This window comes from Acomys minous (assembly GCF_964271855.1).
Source record: "Acomys minous genome assembly, chromosome: 14".
Lineage (NCBI taxonomy): Eukaryota > Metazoa > Chordata > Mammalia > Rodentia > Muridae > Acomys > Acomys minous.
In genome coordinates, this window is record NC_140496.1 from 112854977 (window position 1) to 112872573 (window position 17597).

General features: G+C 38.6%; 2 protein-coding genes across 2 annotated transcripts in view; one reads left to right on the top strand and one right to left on the bottom strand.

Annotated features, from left to right (window-relative positions):
• WLS (Wnt ligand secretion mediator) overlaps positions 1-17597 on the top strand; it is a 97736-nt gene that overhangs the window by 78764 nt on the left and 1375 nt on the right. The window contains exons 10-11 of the mRNA XM_084756593.1: positions 2962-3045; positions 11085-11238. Of these exons, the coding sequence (XP_084612719.1) occupies positions 2962-3045; positions 11085-11238 (238 nt within the window). The remainder of the gene's footprint in view (positions 1-2961; positions 3046-11084; positions 11239-17597) is intronic.
• On the bottom strand, positions 17-2898 carry LOC311583223 (nucleolar protein 16-like). The gene is made up of 2 exons (XM_084756594.1): positions 1560-2898; positions 17-1007 (listed from the first exon to the last, which is right to left on the bottom strand). The coding sequence occupies exons 1-2, from the start codon at positions 1924-1926 to the stop codon at positions 1003-1005; spliced, it is 372 nt and encodes a 123-aa protein (XP_084612720.1). The 5' UTR covers positions 1927-2898; the 3' UTR covers positions 17-1002.

Genomic DNA, 17597 nt, shown 5'->3' on the forward strand with positions numbered 1-17597 from the left:
CACCTACCATGGCTTGTTCTAGAGCTGACACTCATGATCTCCAGCTGAGTTCATGAACACACAGCTCTGGAAGTTGCAAGTTGTAAACACAAATTAAAGGGCCATCAAAATGACCCAGCCAGTAAAAGTGCTCGCCACCCAAGCCTGACAAACTGAATTTATTCTCTGGAACTCATAGAAGGGAGAGAACTTACTCTTGAAAATTGTTCTCTGATCTCTACATACTCACTGTGGCATGTTTGTCCAAATTCTTACATTCTCATTCTCTCTGTTTCTATCTCTTTCTCACACATACACTAATAATAATAATAATAATAATAATAATAATAATAATAATAATAATAATAATAAAAAATAAAACTAAGAATTAAGGACTTCTCATTAGGGTCCTTAGGCAAACAAAAAAAGACACCCAAAAACTATTTACTAGGGTTTTCTGAGGTGTAAATATGTTCTCATAATAGTAAGAAAAAAGCCTGTCCAATGAGTTCTTTTTCTTTTTCTTTTTCTTTTTTTTTTTTAGCTGTACTGCCAGGGTTACACAGAGAAGCCTTCTCTCAAAAACAAAAACAAACCATGTTACACAGGTAAAATACTCCACAATCAAATAAAGCATCCCCTCTGAACACAAAACAGCAAGCCCTAGCTTTCTGTGAGCCCCAACAGAACATAAACTATGGCCTCAAAAGAGTTCCTTCTCCCAGAAGCGGTGGCACACACCTTTAATCCCAGCACTCGAGATGCAGAGGCAGGCTGATCTCTGTAAATTCAAAGCCAGTCTAGTCTACAGAACAGCCAGCAGTATTAGAGACCCTCTCTTAAAAAACAAAAACAATAACAACAAAAAACCCGAGCTCCTTCTCCAGGAGAGAGAGTAAGTGTGTAAAACCTGATTCCACAGGACCTTGCCAGCATCATCTGAAACTGTACGTTCCTTGCCTTTTTAAAGCCTGGCTTTGGTTTCTTTGGTCCAGTAGGCCTGAGTCTGGTGATGTACACCACTCAGTCTACCTCCATCATCTTCTTCTTCTTCTTCTTCTTCTTCTTCTTCTTCTTCTTCTTCTTCTTCTTCTTCTTCTTCTTTTTGTGTGTGTGTGTGTTTGTGTGTGTGTGTGTGTGACACACCTTTATTCCCAGCACTCAGGAGGCAGAGGCAGGCAGATCTCTGTTTGAGGTCAGCCTGGTGTACATAGTAAGTTCCAGGACAGCCAAGGCTACATAGTTAGACCCTGTTTTCAAAAAAACAAAACAAAACAACTAAACAAAACACACAGCTTCATTGTGTCACTGAGACAACTCTTGTCTGAGAGGTGTGCTGTGTGGGAAATGTCCTCAGAAAGGGAAACACACAAGCACGAAGCCCTAGGGGGAGCTCATCTGTGTGCGCACCTTTATTGGAGTATTCTGTCTTTGGTCCTGAACACATTTGTGTGTTTACTTTTTGTTTGTTTGTTTGTTTTGTTTTGTTTTGTTTTTGGAGACAGGGTTTCTCTGTGTAGCCTTGGCTGTTCTGGACTTGTTTTGTAGACCAGGCTGGCCTCAAACTCACAGGGATCCACCTACCTCCATCTTCTTATTCTGCAAAGAATCGGTGAAGGCTTGCCATTCTGTTGGGTAAAAGCGCTTATAGACATTGATATTATTCCGAATCTGTTTTGGGGTATCTTGATAGTAATTCTTCTCATTTCGAGCCATGGCCTTGTAGTCCTCCCCATGACTCTCCACCATGTAGCGAACATAGTCAGTGAGGTCACGAGATAAGGTGTTTCCTTTGTTCTCTGGGAGGCTGGCTTCTGCCTCCAGGTCATTTACTGCATAGGGCTTCCTCACCAGATCCTTGCGTCTATCTTCCGTGTCTACCTCCATGGTCTTTACCTTCCGCTTACGGAGGGGAACTGCCTTGCTGGGGTCCATAGCCAACCCCATCTCCGCCAGGTTCTGCCGCACGGATTTGGTGGGTCCCAGGCATGTCGGATGTGGGAGCACTCGAACCGATGAGCATTCCGGTTCAGACGCTTTCGGTTAACACTGTAACCGAACTTCTGCCTTCGAGTCTTTCCCTTGGCCTTGGGCACCGAGCACACTGCCGCACCAACAGCTCAGCCCCGAACCACGTTCCCAGTGAGTTCTTCTGGAGCAACTTTTAATGGAATTTAGATGCTTACTCTTGCAATACTGGGCTATGTAGAATTGGAGCTTAGCTTGTGGTGTGGCTTTCCTCCTAACCTTTGCAGATTTCAGCCCAAATGATCTTCTTTCCAGACTTTAAAAATAAAATCAATAGCTAATTTTTATTGTTTGTGTGTGTGTATGATGTACATATATGAGTGTGCATGTCACAGCACAACTGTAGAGGTCAAAGAACACCTGTAAGATTCAGGTCTTAGTTTGGTTTTTACAAGCACTCAGATTAAATTCAGGTTGCTGAGTGTGTGTGTGGCAAATACCTTTATCCTCTGAGCGCTCTTTCTGACCCATGCTTCCCAGACTCTTAGTAGGTCACGTTCTCTAAAATAGGCAGCAGGTGCTCACGTCGAGTTCAGTAATCAGCTTATAGGTCTCTAGTGCAGGTGACATTGATTAGATTCATTGCTTAAATGGAATGCTGTAAAAGGGGAGAAACTGAAATTATGGGGTTCTACATAGCCAATCTGCACAGAAAATACCTTAATGAGTAGGCACCATTCCTTAAATCCTGATTTCTTTGAAAATCAAAAGTACTTTTTCACGTTTGTCTGTTTTTAGAGCTGGAATGACAGAAGAGAAAATTCAACCAAATTGATTTCATTTTTAATAATATTCACCCCCAACTAGAGAATAATTTTATTATAACTGTAGAAAACTCGCCAGAAGAAATTGTTCTTCTATCATTCTTAGAGAAAAGATTTATAAAAATGTATATACATATGTGGAGAGAGAGAATGAGAATATATTAAACCACTCTTCTGTCTTTCCTAATAGGGTCTGATTTTCAGGTTCAAGTTCCTCATGCTTATCACCTTGGCTTGTGCTGCCATGACTGTTATCTTCTTCATCGTTAGTCAGGTGAGTGGATCCTGCCTATGCTTTCTCACGAGACTGTCCCTGGATAGGTTCCCACCTATGGCACAGGAGGTTCTGCAGACCTGCTGTTTGTTTAGACTACTCTTGCATAGGACTTTCCACAGGCTGGTGACAGAATGGCTTCTTCCCCATTCCAGTTCTACCTTGTTGAAAGTTGCTAAATAAACTAAAATTCTATAGACATATTGAAGGGATATTTCACTAAAGAGAGTAAAAGTTTCAAGCCCTGTGGTGAAACACTGACAAGCATGTGGTAATTTGGTTTTAGGTCCTTACCTAGCATTAACAAAGATCCTTTGACAGGCTTTTAGCTACTCTGTGTGGTAATTAAATGGTCACCTAAACATAAATATAACTCAAAAGTTCCATTGGTAGCTTATTTGGCCATGTCACCTTGATGGGGAGGCCCGATGGCACTCTGAGGAAGGATAGCAGACTACCAAGAAGAAACTTGATACCCTAGCATCATATTTAAGGGGAGGAGGTCCCCCTCAGTCGTAGTCATAGGGAAGGGGAATGGGGTAAAAGCGGGAGGGAGGGAGGAATGGGAGGATGCATGAGATGAGATAGCAATTGAGATGTAATATGAATGATTTTATTTTTCAATTATAAAAATATTTTTTAAAAAGTTTCATTGGTAGAAACTTACCTTTACATTGACTATTTCTAAAACTCAAAGTTTTGATGTACCTTAAAATTTCAGTAATGGTTGTAATTTTTAAATATTGATTACTTACATTGAAAATTGAAAAAGTAATCTGAAATCTGATTATTTATGCACATTTTGGTCAGATGAGTTTTACAAAGTTCTTCCAAGGTAAGTAGGGTAGGAGCTGTAAACCATGTTTGCAAAAATATTAACTCCCAGGGCTCCTGGGTATTTTCATGTACTCTATTTTCCAGAAACAGTGATTTAATGAGTTATTTAACATTTCTTTGGTTTAATCTTTTCGAACGATACAGTGTACCACATATGGAAGTAGTATTGCCAAGTATTTGGTAGAGTCCTTGTGTGTCAGAAGCATGAACAACTGCATTAGTAACTTAGCAAAATGCATACAAGTTGGAGACTAGTACTCAATTATCCTGGTTCTTTTGCTGGTTTTCTACTATTGATATATTTGGACAGCACAGAGCAGCATCCAGGTAGACCCTTAGGAATAGAGTAATTATTCATTCTTTCATCTGCAGAAAAATTTCTCTTTAGTTCATTAACTCTGTATGGATTCTTTTGGCAATTTAACAAAGATTTGTTTCCTTTTCAGAATGATTCTAAATAAGTAAAATGAAATATTTTAGATTTAAAATGGAATCATATATATACATACATATAATATATATGTAATATAATATATATATATATATATATATATATATATATATATATATATATATATAACAGATAACTCAGATTTATTATAAACATGTCCTCAGTACCTAACTGGTATACAAATCTGATTTCATGGGAAATACCAACTTCAATTAGAAACAAATGAAAATAAGGATACTTTTTTTTCTGCCCAGTTCAGAAAAAGAGAACCACAACTTTTGAGCCTCTAGTGCTCTATTGGCTATGCCCACTGGGATGTATTGAGTTTCTGGCTCTGTTCAAGGTTGACTACATATAGTAATAAATAGAACCACATACCTACATGTGTTTGTATATTGTTCATTCTATCTTCTTTGACTTATAATAGGAGTATACTTGTATCAACCAATTTACTTCACTCCAAATGCAGTTAAGCTGTTACCAATACTGAATGAGTTTTACAAAAATCTTTATTACATTTATTTGTGTGTGTGTGTGTGTGTGTGTGTGTGTGTGTGTGTGTGTGTGTGTGTGTATCAGAAGTGCCACAGCAGTCAGTTCCCTCCTTCTACCATGTGGATCCCAAGGATAAAACTCAGATCATCAGCTTCAGTGGCAAACACCTTCTTACCAGCTAAGCCATTTCTCTGGCTTCTGATGCATCTTTAATTTGGTTAAGTTTCAAACACCCATATTCAAATAGAGGCTTTGGGTTAGGCTTGACTCCACCTTTGGGTAATTTCCTCATGTGACCACTATGTTTCCATGTTCCTCCAGCCCCTTAGCAACATGCTGTTCTTTTTTGTTGCTGTTGTTTTTCGAGACAGGGTTTCTCTATGTAGCCTCAGCTGTCCTGGACTCGCCATGTAGAACAGGCTGACCTCGAACTTATAAAGATCTGCCTGCCTCTGCATCCCCAGTACTGGCATTAAAGGCGTGCAGCACCACCCCCAGCTGCAACTGTTCTTATTCAGCCTACTGAGTTACCTGGCTATGAGAACAGGAATCCCTCATTCAGAAGTGGAGTCTCCAGTGAGATGGACCATCTTCTCATGGACGTAAAAGGGAAGGGCGCTTTTATTCTTGGGGCCTACCTTTGTTCTTTTACGAAGCTGGAGTCTTCCCATAAGCACTTTCATGCCATTACCTTCCCCACTGACTTAAACTCTGCAGAACCCCTTTCACTTGAATTCTAGAGGGATTAATCCTTAAGATGGCCATGCCTTGCTAGAATTTAATTTTGTACACATTTAACTGTTGTACATTTTACAGTGATGGAAAGTGTCTACTTTCCATTTTGAAGGTTTTTTTAAGAGAAAGATTAATTTCCCGTTGGCCCAGTACTGGGCTCTAGCCTGCTTTTTATATTAGCTGCAATAATCAAATGGGTGGATTTTAACTCAAAGGGGGTGTGATGCCTTTGAATTCCATTAGTGCCACACATTCCTCCTGCTGCTTTTTCTTTTTCCTTTTTAAAAAAGGGTTTATTTATAGATATCTAAACCATTTTCCTGAATAACTGTGTCCCAGGTACTGTTAATATAGTCACCAGAGGATTTATTTTCTAATATCATTTTGGAATGTCAGGGCAATGAGCTTACCTGAAAGAAAATATATTGGATAACTTTTTGAAATGTATCTCAGCCTTAAGTAAAAGGTATGTTTTTAAAGTTTCCATTATATTTGTTGGGAGAGCTTCCATTTAAACCCCATGAAATACATGTGGGGATCTTGCCAGTATAGTGAAGCTCTGAGGCCAGGAATGAAAGGCACATAGGAAGCTGTTGGAATGTGATGACCTTGGCTTTGTAACTGGGGCTGAGGTTCGGTCTTTAATGCCTGCTATTTTAATGGTCTGAGTCACAGCAACGAAGAAATGCTATAACAGAGTCTGTTGGCAAGGAACAGAAGGACCTTCCAGAGGCCTGATAAAATGCAGGTCAACATTCATGTAATAAACTTTCAGAAAGCGTGTTCCAAAGTTCTGATTTTGGTGTGTGATCACTTTATTCTGTGGCTTATACAGATGTAAGCAAATGTTTCCTGTAAGAAAGCCTATGTTGGGGCTGGAGAGATGGCTCAGAGGTTAAGAGCACTGACTGTTCTTCCAAAGGTCATGAGTTCAATTCCCACTAACCATATAGTGGCTCATAACCATCTATAATGAGATCTGGTGCCCTCCTCTGGCTTGCAGGCAGAATACTGAATACATAATAAATAAATAAATTTGTTTTAAAAGCCCGTGTTGAGAATTTGGGAATCTTGTTGTTAGTGGAATGCTGGTTGTCAAAACTACTGAGTGTAAGGGATTTGATCTCACATTGCCTCAGTGGTATAAGTAGGCCCCTATACAGAAGGGATTTGTTGAAATGTAAAATCAGGAAAAGGAAAGAGTATGGAGAGGGTAACACGGTTTTTATTTTTTGGTGGTAATGGTGTTAGAAATACTCGAGTTTTCTCTTTGAAAGTTAAAATAGGAAATAGCTACCCCTCTCTCTTGCTATTATAAAAATATCTACATGTACAATATCTATATGATTAATTTTTGTGGTTTACCCCTTTGCCCACCAGGAAATAAGCATTTACAGATACAAGTTCAGCCTATGGGTACTTAAGTAAGTGTATTCTAAACAACGTATATAACCCAGAACAAATGAAGAGAGCACAAATCTGTTATTTTCTTAGAAAGGCTGAATTCTTATGTATTGTTTATTATCTGAGCGTACAGAGATTCTTCTTTAAAATTACATAATAAAACCATGTGATTTACCATAAATCATACATTACTGTGTTCAAGATGGTATGTATGTTTTCATGCACCCTCCCATATTTGAATGTATAGACTTGTGTACATATTCTGATTGAATAATAGGCAATGAAGTGAACTTCCATGGTAGTTGTTTGATCTGCTGCTTTTAGAAACCAACCCTGCTTGACATAATGCTCTGCCCTAAGAAGACCTTCTGGAGTTGGCTCAGGACTATGACTTTCTAGTTGGGCAATCTTATACAAGATACTACACCTTTGAGAACCTCAACTTACCCATGAACTGAATGGAATTATTTTCTCTTGTCTTTATTAATTTTCTATTGCTGTGCTAAGTTACCATGACCAAGGGAATTTTTATATGAAACAATTTATTGGGGGTTGACACTTTCAGAAGGTGAGTCTATGACCATCATGGCAGGGAGCATGGCAGCAATCAGAAAGGCATGGCACTGGAACAGTATCAGAGAGCTTATATCCTGAATCACAAGCATGCGTCAGAGAGGGAGGTAACTAGGCACAGTTTGGACTTTTGAAATCTCAAACCCCCAGTGACACTCCCCCCAACAAAACCACACATCCTCATCTATCCTAAACAGTTTCACCAGCTGGAAACCACGCATTTAAATATATGAGTCTATGGGGCCATTCTCATTCAAACCACTACTCCTGTATACCTCATAGACTAGTGTAGAGACTAAATGATATCTTTCATATAAAGTATAAGCATAGTGCTGGAACATCATGAATATTAAATGAATGTACTATGGTTTACCTTGTTACTATTACAGAAGAATATCAACTTTGATATTATTTATGTTAACCACTTGTTCTAAGTGGTAATAAAGGAATCCAACAGAGCACAGGGAGTAATTTTTTGTTGTTGTTTTGGTTTGGGGTTTTTGGTTTTTCAAGACAGGGTCTCTCTTTAGCTTTGGTTTTCCTGGATTTGCTTTGTAGACCAGGCTGACCTGGAACTCACGGAGATCTGCCTGCCTCTTCCTCCCTGAGTGCTGGGATTATAGGCATGTACCACCAAGCCTGGATCAAGTAATATACTCTTATCACATATTTGACTTTTCTTCTCATTTTTAAAAGAGTTTGTTATGATTTATTATGGACTCTAATATTTACTTTTCAGTCAGATCATCCCTCCTTTCATTGCCTTTCTTCTATTGCTCCTCCTCCCTCTTTTTCCCTATTTCCTTCCATCATCACTCTTTTCTTCCCCTTAATTATCAAGTAGCACTGTCTTTGATAGGATCCCCTATAACTGCTAGCCTAGAATCTTTATCTCCCAGGAACACATCTGGTGCTTTCCCTAACTCCCTGCATGGTAGTATTTTGCACAGCCTTCACCCATACCAGCTAATGGCATTGACATCTCTGGGGATCCCCTCACCTCTGCGTCATCAGCCTCTTCAAAGAAAATGTTTTACTCTAAGAATCTCCTTCCTTTAAAGACCAGGTTATCAGCTGATAGTATTCCCTGTATACACACCGAAAGTCTGTGTTCCTCTCAGGTTTGAATACTAGTTTAGAATGTACATTACTCCACACAAGGGTAGAAATCCTGACCTTCAGAGCCCAAGCAGGACCTTGGAATACAATATTATCACCATGCAGTGCCTGTTTTTATTCTCTAAACAAATTGTTAAGACTCAAGGTTCGTCCCACCACTCAGTAAGGCCAAGGCAGGTTGATCTCGATGAGTTCAAGGCCAGCCTGGTCTACAAAAAACAATATAGACATTCTTATAACACCCTGTAACAACAGGTATCAGTAGAACACTGTACCAGGCCTACAGGCATTTCCTTAGATGAGCCAATCATGCCAATCCCAGTAGAAAGTAATTTATAAAAAAAAAAATCAGTTATGTGGAAGGAGGAAAGTTCATGAAACCTCAGCCTTAGACAAAGAATTACAGGTAACTAAGGAAAGCTGGAAACAGAAGAAATAGTTTTCTCAGGGAAAAGCATACCAATTGGTTACCTGCTACCAAATGGTCAGCCCAGAAAACACATACATACAAGTAACATTGATTATAAGGCCAAGTTGATGTGTGTATACATTTATTTACATGGACAAATATATTTAAATAAAAAAGAGTATGAATTTGAAAGAAAGTGTGTATGGAGTTGTATGTAGATTTGGAAGAAGGAAAATGAAGGGAGAAATTAATATAAGTATATCATAATCTCAAAAATTAAAAATTCTAATGCAGTCAGGAAGAGTGGCACATGACTGTAATCCCAGCACTCAGGGAGGCAGAGGCAGGCAGATTTCTGTGAGTTTGAGGCCAGCCTGGTCTACAAAGCTAGTCCAGAACAGTCCAGTTACACAGAGAAACCCTGTCTCGGGAAAAAAAAAAAACTTAATGCAAGTCTTAATAGAAATTGAAAAAATACCAATGATTTTAAGTTAAATCTTACTTACATTAAAAATAGCAATTATTAATTTTTTCAGCATATGTCACAAAAACAAATTCTATGCCCCTTCCTTAGTTGACAGCCCATTGTCCCAAGAGAACAGAAAAGCTGCTTTGTTGTGTCCTGCTTATATCTTAATGAGCTCAGCCTCTCCTGCCAACTGGACCAGACCAGAAGCATAGATTTCAGGAACTCTCTTGAAGCTTCTTTCCCCTACCATCATAATCACTAAACATCAGTCTATATTCCACATGGTATACATTTTATAAAGTGGGCCCAATTTGTATTTTAATATTAGAGCAGCATATGGAAACATTGCTAAGAAATCATAAGTAGCTTGAATGCTGACACATGACCTAAAATAAGTAATGGTTAGAAACTCTCTATTAGTCAAAACTACTACTTGGACATTTCATAAAGTAAATTATTTTCAAAAATAAATAAGAGTTTATGGTGTTAGTTTGTTTTATGAGTCACAAAATGAAAAATTATATACCACCAAGGTATAAACTAACATTGGTAGGTCTATAACTGGATTTTCTGGTTTCCAGACACTCCAGGTTTTTCAAAACAAAATATATAGGCTTAGTCACCCTTACAGAGGCCTGAAGGAATACAGATCCACAACAGCATAAGTAGGAGCCAAGTTCAACCTTTATTAACATTGCAATTTAGAAGTGGCTCCTAGATAAGGTTTCTATAACCCAGACTCATTAAGCTATCAAAGAAACAGAAGTGTTCAAAATCATCTTGTTGATCTCAGTGTTTGTACAAATTATTAGTCACTTAGCTCAACAGCTTTGTAGCAATTCATAGTATAAATCGTAGACAATCTGAAAACAATTACCAAGTCATTATCTCAAACAGAAGCAGTTTCTGAACATCTCTGGCCAAAAAGAAAAAAGTATATGGAAATTTCCTAATTACCTTTATGAGTAGCTTACTTAGAATGGCATTTCATAAATAAATACTATATATTGCTACTCTCTGCCACAGCATTTCTAGAAATTACATGTATATTCAATTCCAATCTAAAACCCTGCAAGTTGGTAAGGAAACTGAATTTCAGAGACCTCACTCTTTCCTTATTGAGTACATGTGCATTTATGTTCAATGCGTCCACATGGAACATCAAGCACCAAAGACATTACAGCTGCAACAATCAAGCTAGAGATACTTTGTGCCTAGGGGACTTTTGCTTAGGTAGGAAACAGCAGAGAAGAAAGTGTAGTTGTGTGTGGAGTCAAATGAAATCCTTTAACTAAAGAATAACTGCACTGCAGTTTCTTGGAAGAGATACTCTCAAAGTGACACTACTATGTAGTCAAATGAGAACTACTGACTTTGCATCTGACACTAGTAAAACCTCAGGAGATCTCAATTTACATGGATCCACACATATTAAAATGTGAGTCATAGAGGGCCATTTAAAGAAGAGCCTTGGCTTTCATGTTGATTGATTTCTATGTTGGTATTATGCTTTTCTGTTTCTTAGATGCCTTCCTTTTTGTCCATAGGTGACAGAAGGCCATTGGAAATGGGGTGGTGTCACAGTTCAAGTGAACAGTGCTTTCTTCACTGGCATCTATGGAATGTGGAACCTGTATGTCTTTGCTTTAATGTTCTTGTATGCACCATCTCATAAGAACTATGGGGAAGACCAGTCTAATGGTGAGTCTCTCTTTTCATTGCAAATTCATTCAGCATAGAATGGTCTTGTCTGCAAGATTTAGACAGCTAAAGCTCTGTGTTCATCAGTTAAACTTTTTTCCAGATGTCTTTAGAATACTGGCAGAGAGGAAGTAAAGGGATTCAGGAGCCATGAAACAAGAGAGATACCTCTTGAAATACTCATTTTTTTATTCTCTAAAACATATTGAGACTATTTTACCATTAAAAAACATGTTCCAGCTCCAGTAGTAAAGGATACAATTTGTTTTTTCAATTTTTTAGTGTGTGTATGTGTGTGTGTGTGTGTGTGTGTGTGTGTGTGTGTGTGTGTGTGTGTGTGTGCATGTGCATGCGTATGTTTCAATACAGGGTTTCTCTGTGTAACAAGCCCTGGCTGTCCTGAATTTACTTTGTAGACCAGATTGTCTTTCAACTCACAGAGATCCACCGGCCTCTGCCTCCTGAGTGATGGAATTAAAGGTGTATGCCACCATTCCAGGCTCATTTTTCTCTCTTTTATATGAGCAAAAATAACTCTATGAAAGTATGCCCCATTTATTCCTCCAATAATGGATGTTAAACCCTGAGGTGCTGGGTAAAGGTATCTGGGATTTGCATTCTTCTTGGTTTTCTTCATGGGTTTTTGCTGTGCATGCATGTATGTGCGTGTGTGGGGGTGTGTGCGCTGGATCAACAGAAGACATGTATTCCTAACAGTTATTCTACCATTGATCTATATTCTGATATTTTCAAGAATTTTTTCCAAACCAATGTCTCTTATGTTTTCAGAGATTCGTGTCTTCTAGAGCAGAGAATACCACTTTTCCTACCCTATAATCACAGGACCCCAAGACATTGATCCAAAGCTGTATTGTATTTAGCCAGTCTGGTCATGTCAGGGGAGAGGAAACTGAGGACCAGAAACAAGAAAAGATTGTTAAATCTCTACACTAGCCATAACACAGGGAACTGATTGTCCCCTGCCCAATGCTGTTCATATGTAACAGATGGCCAATAAACAACTAGTTTAATAGCTCTTCTTTTTTTTTTAACCTCCAGTCTTACTCTGTTTGCTTTTTTAACACTGCTTTACCCTAACTGCTTCCTCACTATTATGTAACATAAGACATGTTTTCTGAAGTAGTACTAGTTTGCTCTGTCTGCCTTCCTTCAGAAATACCCTGACATCTCCTTGGATTAAGACTTGGCCTCACTTTTAAGTACTTTGTGTGTTTGTATGGTGAATGGGTAGGTTCTGTCTTCACCAGAGCCAGCTGAAAGCCTTTACTTTTTGGGGCACAATTTATATATTGTCTTCTTTTTGAAAACTATTTCTAATATCATACATTAGACCACAGAAACTTATGCTAAATAAAACATGGTTCCTGTATGCTGTATGCAGGTTTTACTTATTAGCCAAGTTTAAACCAGGTTGATAAGCACCAATGGAGTTTTCACTGAGAGTCATGTTAATTAATGCCTTTAGTAAATGAATTTTTATTGGGGCTGGGGAAAATGACTCAAATGCTGAAGAGCTTGCTATATAAGCACAAGTATATCAACACCCATGTACAACTAGGCTTGGTGTTGGTAACCCAGACAGTGGGGTAAGGGGAGAAGACAAAGGCAAGCAGATGGGGGCTTGCTGGTCACTAAGACTAACTTAAAAAGTGAGTTGCAAGTTCATTTAAGAAAAAAAGCTCTGTCTCAAAAAGTAAGGCGAAAAGCAGTTGAAGAAGATACTTGACATCTATCTTTGGCCTCCAACCTAATGTACACACACGTGCCCATGCACCCTATGCATATGCACAGATAAATATGTACACATACATGCTACAAATTGTTTGTCTTAGAAGAAGTTGGAGTAAACAGAGTTTTTCCAGATTTTAATTTGTATCCATTTTCTTAGATGTGGAACTAGACCCCTAAGGAACAGACCTGAGGGGATGTGGTTGTACTTTTCATGTCATCGATGAGAGAGGTGATCTAGCCCAAGCCATCTCCTGATGGAATCTTGATTCCTTAAGGGCAGAATTGATTCTGGCTTTTGGTTTTGGGTTTGGTTTTAGTTTTGATTGTTTTTCTCTTTTTGTAGATAAGGTCTCACTGTGTAGCTACTATCTGATTTCATGCTGCACTGTTGCTCTATGGGAAAACTTCCTGGGCAGAAGCCTTACCTTTCTTCTTATACCTTGGCTTCTTTAGAATAAAGAGCTATTCTGTTTTTAATCTATCTCTGGCTATGAGTCCTAAGTGAGTCAGTTTACCTACTTCCTCCTTTTCTAGAGGGTTTGAGACCTAGGCATTCATTAGCTTCTGTTTCACTGCTGGTTCATGTGTTACACCATGTGGCAAAGTGGGACTCTGGATTATAGACAAGAACATTGATTTTATTTCATGGTTATCTTGATGGGCTTTAATGGAAGCTACATGACCTGAATTTGAGAATTTTTGTCTTTCAAGGAAATATCACATAAAACAATTGCTATGTTCCCTAGATGTTGTAACAAATATGCTAACTGACTGCATTAACCCTTCTGATTTTTGTTGGCAAATCTGCTAACCCTCTATAGTGCTTTCATCTATTGTAAACGAGCTCTTCTTTCAGCAGAACACACAGTAGGTCCTGTGAATTCTGGAAATTTAGGCAAGATTCCGAAGCTTCTAGGAAAGGACTAATTTGAAATATTCTAGAAAATAAAAATAAAAACAAAATCAGAAAGAAGCACTACACTTTTTAATTCCCTCAGTGTATGAGTGGCATTTATTTTCTGTAGCCTTCCTAAGTTTGTTTTTCTTTTTCTGGGGTTTTTTCACTGTTAAGCTGTCTTATCAAATAGACCCATGCTCACTGAACCCAGTTCCATCAAAGCAACCTTCATCCAGGAGGGATCCTTACCCTGAGGCACACCTGCTTTCCAGTGGAGGTTTGTCCCTAAACTCCAGAGAAGAATGCCAGTGCCAGGTTGCAAAGCTCACGCTAGCTGAACAGAGGTAAAAGGAGCCAGGGGAGGCAAATATTGATGAATAATTGAAGAATGTGGTCTACACGGAAGATATTGTGCTGTGTATTTGATTTATTTCCAAAAATTTTTTTTGAAAAACCCTACTGCTCATTATTTTCTTTTTAAATATAGTCATCACTACCATCACCATATTAACATCCAAAATGTAAGGCAAACCTAATGCTAACAATAATGCTTTACATTGAAACAATTTAGATTTACAAATATAGTATTCTTGTTTTTATATTCTTTTCTGAACCGGAAGTTTCCTTATAAAGAATTATCACTTAAATTTAGCTTCAAATGTGAATAGGGAAAAGGCTGGTATGGGACCAAGGAAAAATACACAGTAAATGATAGAGTCAGCTAAGAGTATGAGGAGAAAGCCAGGTGTGATGGCACAGACCTTTAATCCCAACACTCAAGAGGCAGAGGCAGGTGGATCTCTGAGTCTGAGACCTGATGTATAGAGTGAGTTCCAGAGATACCACTAAAAAACAAACAAAAAAAAAGAGGAAGAGGGAGGAGAAGGAGGAGGCGGTGGCGGTGGCAGCAACAACTATGTGGAGAAAACACAAGCTTTGAAAACAGTCACAGATGCCTCAGGATCCTGGCTCCAGCACAGACTTTGACCTTGAGAAACAAATATGAGCTTGCAGTATAAAAACTCTCTGATAGTTGCTCTTGAGCAATGGTGTGTTATTTTCCCTTGATGGATATAAGGTTGCAATTATGGTCCCTTTTAATATTAGAAGACCTTTGTTCTCACAAAGAATCTATAAAACACTCAGAATGGCCACAGCAGTTTCTCTACTTTTTGCCAAAATGTCTACTATCACAGATATGATAAATGTTTCCAATTTCAGCAGGCTGTATCCTGTGTATGGCTTTTTTGCACCCTGAAAGCATTGTATGCCATTGAACTGGGCAGCACTGCACCCCTGCAATGATGCACCAGAGGTACACAGATCACCTTGGTACCAAAAGGCCAAATTGTTTTTTTTTTTTTTAAATCAAGGTCCCCTGCATCTTAATGTTATGATAAAAAAAATGAACTCGTGTGATAATAGCTAAAGAGAAAGGGTTGTTACATATTGAAGTTTCCCCCATCTGCCTCCAATAATGTTTTCAGTGTGTGTGTGTGTGTGTGTGTGTGTGTGTGTGTGTGTGTGTGTGTATTGGATGGGAAGACATTTTGATCACCAAAGACAGAGATAGACTAACAGATGGAGCAAGACTGGCAGAAGTAGGGGTTAACGGGGTTTGGAGCTGAATGAAGGAATCCTACTCTCACTCTGTTGCTAGAGTATTTCCAACCATATCCCATAAGGAGAAGAAGTTGCCCTGCAAGATGCAAGAATCAGATTTTTCTTCACAGATTTTCACTGTCTTGGGTCTTCAGCTAGCATACCAGGTAAACTAATAATGCTTCAGTACCCTTCCATCTTACAAGGAAATACAGGGCATGCTAAGCATCCAACAGTGCACATTGCAAATATATATAGACAATAGCTCTCTTGTCAGTGCTCTGGTTTGTATACTAAAAACATAAGATATTAAAAGAAAATTAATATTCTAAAAGTCTCTCCACGTTATTAGATGTGTGTATTTAATTATAATACATTGCATTGAACTTCATACTTCACTGGTGATCTTGATGTCTTTTGGAAACTAAAACTGAAGAAGAGATGGCACAGCCTAAAGGTCAAGAACCTAGAGCCTGGTTCGTATTGCTGTGGTGTGTATCTGCACCTAATATTACTGTGAGTTAGTTTCAGCCTTGGGTATATTACTTAGCCTCTGATTTTTCATCATCAGAATGCTAATGAAAAGAATATTACCTCTGTTAGTACAATGGTTTGAGTATTTCTGCATCGGTGTTTGTGCATTTAAACTTGTGTCAGAGCCAGCAGTGTAATCTCTGTGCAGCCCAGAGGCACAGCTGGTAGATGAGAGCTTGAGTTTGAGCCCAACTTGGCTAAATAGTTAAATCTCTCCGCTCCCCCACCAAAAAAAGAAGGAAAGAAGAGAAGGAGGAGGGGCAGTGAGAGCTGTGACAGCATAGGTGCCTGTACAAAGTATTTTAGTAACCTGCAACATCATACACATTTTCAAGGAGAAAGAAATGCATTAGGTATTTGGCCAGAATTGTCTTTGAAGTTCTTGTGAATGGCACAAACATGCCGTCAAAAACTGGCTCGCCTAAATATACAAATCCATAACTCACTTTCTTGACTAAAAGTGTGAGGCTTTTGCTTTCTCTGATCAACTGAGTCATGAGCTAGATATAGATATAGCTTACTCATGTGCACGCAAGTGTGTGTGTGTGTGTGTGTGTGTGTGTGTGTGTGTGTGTGTGTGCGAGAGAGAGAGAGAGAGAGAGAGAGAGAGAGAGAGAGAGAGAGAGAGAGAGAGAGCGTGTGTTGGAAATAAAAGAGGAACCATGAAAGGGAAATGAGGAAAAGAAAGGATGATGACATACATGTAACATAAAAGCAAAAGATGACCATTTGAGGTGAGTAAGGTGACAAATGATCAAAAGAAAGATTGGATAGTAGGGAAGAAGGCATGAACAAGGTGTATATTTGATATGCCATGATGACATTACTTTTTGGTATAATTTTTAAAAAGTCAGAAAAACAACAGAAATTTGTGACTATAAAGAACGTGTTCCCTGTGAAAGTAGTGGTTGTCCTTGGCTTGAGGTAATTTTGGCAACTCTTACCAACTTTGTTATACATTTCTTTTCCTTTCCAAAAATGCATTTAATGTAAGTGCTGGAGGCTGGCCTAATGCTTCTTTATTTAGAATGCTCTTTTCCAGATTCTTGAGAGCTGGTATTTAATGATGTGAATGATTATGGTATACCATACAGAAAAATGGATCTATAGTGAAAAACAAATACCACATGGTATCCACGAACACATCAACCAGTCTGTAATGCCCAAGTGGGATAACCTGTGGGATTCTGAGACTTTCAAGCCAGTCAATGCTCAGGACAGCATCTAAAGGACTGTTAGTTCCTTCTATGCCCCTAACCCTGAGTTTAATTTTGTGCATTAAACTCTCTGGTCCCACCTGAGACCCTCTCCCTGAGCTCAGAAGTCCCACCTCATCCTCTCTCGTCCCACTATCAGCTGCTCAACTCTTTATTTGACTAATCAGAAGGTAATGTAGAATAAATGTTTACAAAACATTGAGACAGAAGACGCTTCATAAAAATAAAAGTACAAAAGTCCATCTTGTAATCAGATCTCTGCTGGACACAGTACACAAAGATATCACTCCAACAGTCCTTTATTCTGTTTTAGGCAAATAATTGTATTCTGTTGATGAATTCAAGACATTGATGTG

Coding starts and splice junctions, on each gene's coding strand:
- LOC311583223 (XM_084756594.1), bottom strand. CDS start 1,926: ATGGGGTTGGCTATGGACCCCAGCAAGGCAGTTCCCCTCCGTAAGCGG.